Source organism: Pithys albifrons, chromosome 8, assembly GCF_047495875.1.
Source record: "Pithys albifrons albifrons isolate INPA30051 chromosome 8, PitAlb_v1, whole genome shotgun sequence".
NCBI lineage: Eukaryota > Metazoa > Chordata > Aves > Passeriformes > Thamnophilidae > Pithys > Pithys albifrons.
The window spans coordinates 25,816,217-25,825,622 of NC_092465.1; the positions used below are offsets into that span (position 1 = coordinate 25,816,217).

Genomic DNA, 9,406 nt, shown 5'->3' on the forward strand with positions numbered 1-9,406 from the left:
AAACAAACAAAATCTCCACAGCCCCCACAACTTTCCCCATGAAACCCCAAAATGTCCACACCAAGACAATTGTTTTGCTCATCTGCAACATTTATATAAACAAGCTTTTCCCCCCTGCTCTGGTATACCTTAAGTCATGCATATTATCTTAAAACAGGTTTATCAAAGTCTTCATAGGCTTTAAATAGCCTAATCAATTGGCTGTTTTGAAATTTGTATTTCTTTGTCCCTTAAATGAATGCAAAGAATTAAGTGTCTGCACTGGAAAAATTCTATATGGGACTGGTAACATCAGTCTGCTTTAAGATAGTCCTGCAGGAATTATAAATTTATTTTTATCTGTAATGCACAATATTATGTAGGTCTTTTAACTCTTGCCTTAGTCAATGGGAGCTGTATACCTCACTTCCCTAAATCATGTCTCCCTTCTCCCTCTTTCCTCTGCAAGTCTTTCCCAATCTTAATTAACAAAATCATTAGAAAATATAAATAAAGGAACCAAATACTGTACAAAGATTTTACTATGTCCATGTATTTAGCAGAAAATGTGTATCTATATATAGATTATGGAATGGTAGGGAGCTTTAGAGCCAGAGGGGCTGTAGACATGTTGATGTCCTTCTGCTCCTACATTGAGAGTCTGTGTAGACACATGCTCTGCATTGTCACCTGAGAGCATTCCTGTCTTCCATTGCTAAAGGCACCTTGCTAACTGGGTTAAATGCTGAGCCTGGGTGCTCTGAGTATTTTACTTTTTTCCTTTCAAAGAATTAAAGGCATATCCTTACATGAACCTAAGGCCTGATCTAATAAATACTGTTACATGAAAGCACTACATAGGGTTATATTTGGTTGGATGGAAATTCAAGTATGTGCTTCAGTGCTTTCTAGGTCTTTTTATGATTTTTGACTTTCAGTTGTAAACTTGACATTTGTTAGTAGTCCCCTTTTGGGGAGAGTAAGTTTTTTGTGGACTCATATGCATGTGGATTCATTGTATGTCAATGTTAGAGTGAACTGAAGTGTTTGGAAGATGTCTTTCCCTCCATCCCAAGGAGCCAATCTTGTTATTACTGATTGCCCTTGTTAACACACAATTTTGAAGGAAGCAAGGATTTTCCAAAAAGATACTGCAATTAAAAAACTCAAGCATTTAAAACTGATAAGATGCTGTTGTCCCCTTCTTCACTACTATAGTCATCAGATGCCTGAATGTAGAAACGCCTGAATGGCACCGTAACATGCTCTGCAGTTTCAGTTGAGTGCCACTGACCTTACTGCAGTCTCGAACACCCCTATGTGAGGAACTGCTTGCAGTGTTTAGTACAAGGTTCCCTTTGTTTGGTTTTAATTCACCTTTTTGCTGTGCATCTGTGGAAGAAGACTGGTGTGTCTTTCTTTTAGTTACCATCTACCTAAATGGTCTAGATAAAATGTGTTTCAATTCTTTTCAGTAGAGTTCCTTCACTTGTGTGTTATTCCTAGTTTTGTCCAGTGGACTTGGAAAATTTGGTAGGTATTTCCAAAGCTTAGGTCTGTGATTATACTCAGCACAGTCCCAATTTCATAATATGTCTTCTGTCCCAGAAGCGTGATTGTCAGTGTAGATTACGGTTTAAAGCTGCTAAGATGTTTTGAGACTGGAATATAAAACTTCCAGCCATATGCAACATAGATCTAACTGAACTTGAGGCCACTTGTTTATTTAGTTTCCTATCTAGTCAGTATTTTCCTATCAAGGTTTTTTGCCTTGAAATAACTTTTTAAAATAAACTTATCTTGCACCTGACAGTACTGCTTTAGTCATACCCAGCTGTGAGCTGTTGCTTAGAGAAAGCCATGAGGGGGGAAAAAGAATTCAAAGAAATATGTATTCTGATTCAAGCCTTCACTATGCTGGAGCATCTTAATATAAGATTAGAGAAATGCTACGTGTAAGACTTACCTCCCTTTGGTCAGTGGTGATGGAAACTGTGATGCTACTCAGTTTGCCTGATGAATTTTTACCACAGCTAATGAGGGAGTGGAAGCAAAGGCCTTACAGCAACAGTAAACCATATCTGCTGGTAATTCATACAGGTTGTGCAATTATGTCATTACAAATGGATTTTTAAATACCAAAAAATGCCTTTTAAAGAGTTAAATATTAGGTCTGAGGAGTGTTGAAATAGCTGCTTTCAAATATGAGCCTTCAGGCACTGTAATGAACTTGCTGTCAGTCTTCTGTGCAATATCTTTTTCCCTCTGGGTGCTTTAAGCGTATACTGTATGTCTTACTTTGTTTTGATCAGTATGTTTTAAGAGTGTGTATATTGGCTAATGATGGAGTTTTTTCCTGTACAGCATGGTGGAAGATGTTTTACAATTTTGCACTTTTCTAGGATTTGCAAGTTTGTAACCTGACAATTTTTAACATGCACACTTTTGTACATAATTAGCATTGTATATATTTAACATAAGTCTGAAGCAAATAAAAGTAATTGAATGCATAAATTCTCCCTTTATTAATAGCACAAAGATTAAATGAACTGTGGGGGTACACTGAGTGAACAATTCTTTACTTAGCAGGTAAAGCTCTGCAGCAGAACAGCTGACTTGGGGTCCTGAAGTAACATTGTTTTTCCGTGGGGAAGGAATCAAAGTGGATACATGAAAGTACAGACCCGTTCAGACTTTGAATAGTTATGATTACTCAAGTATTGAAATGTCTTTTTGCTGGGAAGGTGGTGTCCAAGACATGAATTAGAGTGAGGAAAAAAGCCCACTAATACATATTTATTTATAAAGCTAAGGTTCCCCACCCACCCTGGGACTTAAAAGCATCTGTTCTTCTTCCTCATTGTCTTCCCCATATAGTAACTTTTGCTGTAGAATATGGAAGGCTACAGATTTGGGGGATTACTGTCAATCAGGAGGAAACTGAAATCTGTTCCAGGCTCATGTTCAGTTGGTTTCTTACCCCTGTAAAAAAGACAAACCATGCTGTGAGCTTTAACAGGAGCTGGGACTACTGTGCTTCCATCTGTTTCTAGGGATGGAACAAGGCATCCTTATTCTTAACAAGCAGAGTTTTGACTCCCTTCCTTGCCTGGACTGTGGCACATTTGTATTAGATTTGAACATTACTAATGTTCATATGATTAAAGACATGGGTTTTCTTGCATGCATTAGGACCAGACTGGCATTCCCCTGACTTTCAATAACAGAGCTGAGTACTGGGGCTCTTTTATGAAGTGTAACTACAATTTGGAATCAGAAGCATCATGGATGTAACGCCATAGCACTTACTGGGTAAGTTAGACATCATCTAGGCTGCTGTCATACTGCCTGCTCCTTTGGAGCATAAAACTACTTGTTTTCCCCAAATTAAAATGGAACCAAGGGATGAAGTAACTTCTGATGTGGGGGACGGGCAGCATGTGCCAGGAGTCTAATAGAAGCTTCTCTTCCTTTCTGTCTGAAGGAGGATAACAATTCAAATGAAGCATTTACCTCAGAAACAGACGTGCTCCTGTAACTCCTTGCAGCGTGGCTTTGTCTCCCTCCACGAGCAGCATGGCACCTTCCCGCAAGCCCTAGTGTAGGTGGAAACATTTCACATGATTCTCAAGCTATTTGAAAGGGGAGGAATGCTTGCCATAAGCAGTCCAGTCTAGTGCATCTCAGCATGACTACAGACTAGACTTTCTCGCTTACCTAACAAAGATGCAAAGACAAAATTAGGTGAGTTATCTTGTTTTATAAGCTGATTTTTTTGTTTCAGTTCCCACTTTTAAAGGAGAAACCATTAAGGACAAAAGCAAAGTGTGTTTTTTTCCCACAGTTACTTCCACTACCCTATCATTTTTAGATCCAGTTTGGGCCAAGCAACAGCCAGCTGCGTTTGTTAGAGCACAAACTGTTTACTCCAACTTCAAGCACAGGGTCAGGAAACACAGACATCCCATTTCCCTAGACAGACATAATGAAATTACATATATACTACTGAACAGGCAAAATCAGAAGTGGTATTAGAGATTACAGTTACGAATATCTGCAGAAAGATTAAGGTACCATCTGCATGCACACCACTCCCCATGTACAATGCCTGACTGGTGGCCAGTGACTGGGAAGATCAGAGCTGCCTGAAATACAGTGTTCAGCAGCATCACATACAGAATGGACTTCATTTGCTCTAACCCCTTTTCTGCAAGTGAGCAAAAGCCAAGGTGGAAGCTCTTAGCAAGAATATAATCAGTCTTCCATGCACAGTTCTGTAGGGCTTGTCAGGCAGAGTAACCCACACAGAAAACTGGCATGAATGCATTTAAAATATTTCTCATGCTACAGCCATGAGCTTCCCGATTGAAAACCACTACTCACCAGAACTGGAGGAGTGTTTGGTTCTTCATGGTATTGGCGGATTCTTTCCTCTCTTGTCTCCTGCAATAATGAGTGTAGATTTAGCTTCCCAGGCTGTAAGGCAGGACTTGGAGCTATCCAAGTAGCATGACACCAAGCCATTCATAACATTAAACAAAGCAGGCACTTCCCCTCAAGCAGAATGGAGTGGCAGGATTGACTCTAACAGATATGTGTTTTACCCTTCATCACTAGTGGCAATTTACTGCAGGTTGATCAAACAGAACTCGCACAATCTCAATGCAAAAAAGCCTTAAAACTTATTTCTGCACAATTCATCTTTTTGTTTGTTGTTGTTTTACTACTGTCTCAGTGTGCACTGAGGAAAGTGGTGGAAGCAAATGCCTGAGGTGCCACCTTTATAACAGAAGGTAGTGGACCATGGATTTCCAGTGGTTAAATATTTGCTTGTTTGTCTTCAAGTAGGTATTACACTGAAGAATATTTCTTCTACTGTGTTTCCCAAGGTTTGCTGCTGAACTGAGCAACGGTAGTTAAAGAAATCTAACCAGAAGGATTTATGGGTAAGGAAACACAGGAACACAGCAGGGACTTGGTACAGTACAGAGCTTACAGCCTCCTCACAGGCAAACAGCAAAAGTTACTTACAGGGAAAAGATTGCCTGCTTATCTACTGACAAGCTACAACTTCATCTAAATTTTAGAAGCACACCCATATCCACCATCTCTACATTGTTTCCTAACTCTTCTTCTAACTATGAAATTTTGATTATAAGGAGGAAAGTATTTGGGTTGTTAAAAGACACACCACAAAAACTGTTCCCTGAGGAAGTAGCTGACAAGCTATTCAAGAAGCTATTCTGTACAGTTGGGATGTCTCTTTGTGCTCGATGGCTTAAGTGTTTTTTCCTTCAGCTCTGCTGAGCATGTGCCTGCTCAGTACTGGGCATTACAGGGTGTGCTCCCTGCAAGGACACCAGTGCCTAGGTATTTTCTTATGCAACAGACTGCATGCAATCTCAAGATCTTCCTGTTCTGATGGTTTCTTCAGGCAAGGCAGAACTTTCCAGAATCACACTTGCATCTTAACATTTCAGGGGGTTTTGTTTCTGTAGGTTTTTTTTTCTTTAAATTCCCCAATTCTGTGCCAGGTATCAACTGACAATATTTCAGACATTGCAAAGCTTCTGTTTGCGAAAAACACTTTTTTCACCTCACTAACACTGTTGCCAACTCCTCTACCCACGCAAAGAAAAGTTTTAGAAGGAAGTGAAGTGTTACTGCCTCACTGTCGTTTCCAGTTTCTTTAGGGAGCAGCTGTTTGACATTCTGTAGCGTTGTAAGGCCTCACAAATGCACACTGTGGTTACACCTCCGCACCCTGGTTACACTGTCAGCTCTGGCAGGCTTTACTTACGCCCATGTGAGTGCTTTTAACATCTGGGTCCAGGTAGTGGGGGTTAATATTAAAAGGAACTAAACCTAGGGCCTGCAGGGAAGGTGGATAAACAATTGGCATGTCATTGGTGGTATTGATGCTGACAGTAGCCACGTTAGTTCCTGCACTGGATCCCATGTAAGGAATCCCATCCTGAAAGACAAAAGCAATGATCAGTATGCAGTATCACAACTAGGAACGGCATTTTATAGCATCTTCTATCAATCTGAGACTCACCAGTCAGATCAGGCTTAGTCCTTCTAGCTTATCTCACTTTACAGGTGATAAGCAGAAGAACAAGAATTCAGGTTCTGAGGTGGACAATAGCTTGTCTGTGTCAGAGAATTACCTGCTCCTGTCCCCTACTCACAACTCTGTGACCTCATCACAAGAGAGCTTACAAGTTGTTAGAGCATATATTGGACTTTGCTATGAAGAGGGGAGAGACCTGTCTAGATTGCAGTCACAGGAATTACCTGAACTAGCTTTTAACTAGTTTCTGAAGAAGTAGACAATCTGAAGCTAATATAATGTTATCACAGCATCAGCTTACCAGTTTAGGTATTAGTACTGAGTATTACGCTGCACAGGGAGGAATGCCACACAAATAGACAAGTTTACAGGTAACAAAAAGTTGTATAAATAAGTTATCTTGAGAGAATTGGTGCTAATATTACTGAATAGTTATCCAGACTTCACTGGTATTTGAACATTTTCAGAATTTTCTACCCACAACGGACATTAATTTTCTATGTATTAAGACAAGCCTAACTAACCTTTCTTCTTGGCAGGCGGCCTACTGGGCCTGCATAAATCTGCCTAAAGTGATTTGCAGTTCCACACTGCTAAGGGAATACCTTGCTTCTGCTCTCCTCCAGAGATGGTGTCTTCCTGTGCCTTAAAGGATTTACCAGCCAGAATGGGGCTGCTGACCAAGAAGGCTCAGTGGCACTCACACCTCCCAGTTGCAAGGAGATACACAAAGTAATTATGTAATTTTCAACACCAACAGAACCCTGTCTAAAAAGCACATGTGGGTCCGATTTTATCACTAGTTTATTAGCAGACAACCTGCAACATGAACACATCTATATCTATCAAAAAGACACAAAGTGGACATCTCAAGCTGAAAAACAGGGTTTCTGGGCGTGAACTAAATCCTGCACTGCTATCCACTGATATTTTAAGTTGAGGGACATCTAAGGTTCTACGCAGCATTGTACCTCTCAAGGTCTTGCAGTCCCACATGTAGGAAACTGCTCTAGAAAGATAGACTGCTGACCTTAGTCTTTTCAATGACTTAATGACAGCTTTATGTGGCCACAGTTTTCAGTTCACCAGGTTGCCTGAGCTGGCTCAACAGTTGGAAGTATATTAGAAACAAAGATGTAAAATCAACTTGGATTTGTTTGAACAAAAGCTTATGAACGAGATCTTGCCATTCAGACTTGATCAGAGTTGTGTTGTTTTACCTCAAGAACTCTCTTCCTGATCTCGTGAATCAGACTGTTGTCATAAAGAGCTTTCAGGAGACGGAATGTGTTCCCACCTCCTGCAGAAAGAAAGTCCAGCTTATTTCACATGTTTTCACTACCAGTTTTAATTGAAGCCTTTACAAATTGGGCAGGCTCAATGAGTTCTATGCTCTGCTTTGAGCAGCAGTAAAACCAGAAGCTTTGGAAGAATGGTCATTGGGCAGGCTGCAAGCTCATGTCCTGAGTCCTTCATGTAAGGTTGACACTGGCTGTTTGGCAGTGGACTGTTCTAATACCAGGAGCATGGTAGTTGGACTAAATCTTCTTAGACCTGATAAAGTGATGATACAGCTGTGATGATCATGCTTTTACACTGAGGTACTGTTCAAATTAATAACTGGAAACTTACCAAAGATCCATTAATAAATCTCTCCTACTTGCCTGCCCACCGCTAAATTTAGGGTCTTCAGTCTCCCCATAAAAGTTCTGGTTTCCAACAACTTTTAGGCACAACTTTTTAATTGTTGGTCTACACTGTCAGCTCTGAGCAGGACTAATCAAGTGCCTGGCATAAACCATCAATGGGATGCAAGAATTAAAACTTACCAATAAATATTGCTTCAGATTTCCTTACAGCTTCCACTGGATCACAAGATTCGTGAATGCTGTCCAGCCCATAACCTTAAATGAAAAAGTATTTACCTTTGTCACTTCAGTCTGGTGGAAGAATGTGGTATGTTCAATGTCTCCCTGCCCACCCTCTGCCCCCCACCCTGAGCCAAATTTTTTGTCAGACAATCAGGGAAATTTCAGAACTCTACAATATGAAACAGAATGTATCTCCTACATTAATGCAGGGCTTCTGCATCCAGCTGTACCAAAGTAAATGTCTGTTTTGTGGACATACGTGCTCAGTGTCTAAGAGCAGGGCATTTCACTCAGCAGGTACAGGCTGAGGCACAATGTCCCACTGAGCATTACCAGGTAACTAGAAAAGAAGGCAAAAGCTGTTAGTCTTGAAGTTGGCTATGCTGAAGTCTGACAGGATGTGCCATCATTGGTCTATCAACACTTGTGCAAATATGTAATCTGAGTCTTGTTTCTGTTAAAATGTCTGGCTTTCACAGATTTGCCTTGCTGGGGTTCACTGACTCCAGGAAGTGTCAGGAGAAGCAAAAGAACATGGACATTTGATAGCAGCAATCTTCCTGCAAGTCAAGGAGCAAAGTGTGCTGCCCTGAGAAGTGAGTACTGATTATTACTACAGTAACAGGTCCAAAGTTACACTCAACAGTGATAGATATTAGGTGGAGGTGTTGCTGAATAGCCTGCTCTGTAAAGATCTTTGCTCTAAGCAAAGCTCTGTTGCTGTTCATCATGGAACGATCTGCCTGGTTGAAGTTTTTTATAGGAATGGTCTTTGCTTCACACCCGTGGCTGCACAGCTTGAGCATATACGGGAAGAAATGTTCTTTTATGTGATTTAACTTAGTATTTAGGAATAAAATCTTCCTCCCTGAAGTGGGTAGAAGTGTTTGCTGCAGCATTTCTTCTGGAGGCCTCTAAAGCATCTACTTCCAGGCAGACGGCTGGAGAGACGGCTCCCGCTGCTCTCTCCCGTTGCTGACCGTAACGCAGCGCCAAGCCCAGCCCCGGGGCAGCCCCTCCGTGCCCCGCAGCAGGGGCCGTGCCGCGCTGTCGGCCCGGGCGTCCCTTCCCGGCTCCCCATCCCGGCACTCCATCCCCGTGCCCCATCCCCGGGAGCCCCTTGGCGTGTCCGCCGCGGCTGGGCCGGCCTTACCCAGGCTCTCAAACTTCTCCCTGGCGCTGCGGGCGTAGGCGTCGCGGTCGTGCAGGGCGTAGGGGATGAACAGCACCCGCTTCACCTTCCTGCGAGACAAGAGGGGAGAGGGCGGTGGGCGCGGCGGGGCCGGAGCCAGGGGGGCTCCCGCAGCCCTGAGCGGCGCTTACTGCCCGAGGAAGTTTTGGATGTGCTGCTGGCAGTGCCCCAGATATCCCCCTCCGTGCAGGGTGGAATTGGAGACCAGCAGCAGCCGCCGCGGGCTCCCCATGCCGAGCCGTGCCGACCCGAGCCGAGCCTCGCGCCCAACACGGCCCAGCCCAGCCCGGT

The 9,406-nt window shown here is 42.5% G+C and overlaps 1 protein-coding gene across 1 annotated transcript; it reads right to left on the reverse strand.

Annotated features, from left to right (window-relative positions):
* Positions 1 to 2,480: 2,480 nt before the first annotated feature.
* LOC139675162 (alpha-aspartyl dipeptidase-like) lies at positions 2,481 to 9,404 on the reverse strand. The gene is made up of 8 exons (XM_071562452.1): positions 9,247 to 9,404; positions 9,077 to 9,165; positions 7,882 to 7,956; positions 7,273 to 7,352; positions 5,780 to 5,953; positions 4,363 to 4,422; positions 3,493 to 3,575; positions 2,481 to 2,961 (listed from the first exon to the last, which is right to left on the reverse strand). Exons 1-8 carry the CDS (start codon positions 9,345 to 9,347, stop codon positions 2,883 to 2,885), a joined length of 741 nt encoding a protein of 246 aa, XP_071418553.1. The 5' UTR covers positions 9,348 to 9,404; the 3' UTR covers positions 2,481 to 2,882.
* Positions 9,405 to 9,406: the final 2 nt, after the last annotated feature.

Bases quoted from the DNA above. Each gene is read 5' to 3' on its own strand.
- LOC139675162 (XM_071562452.1), bottom strand. From the start codon at position 9,347: ATGGGGAGCCCGCGGCGGCTGCTGCTGGTCTCCAATTCCACCCTGCAC. The intron at 7,353-7,881 runs GTAAGTTTTAAT...TTCTTTCTGCAG, and splicing joins ATCTGAAGCAATATTTATTG to GAGGTGGGAACACATTCCGT. The intron at 5,954-7,272 runs GTAAAACAACAC...TTTGTCTTTCAG, and splicing joins TCAGGAAGAGAGTTCTTGAG to GATGGGATTCCTTACATGGG.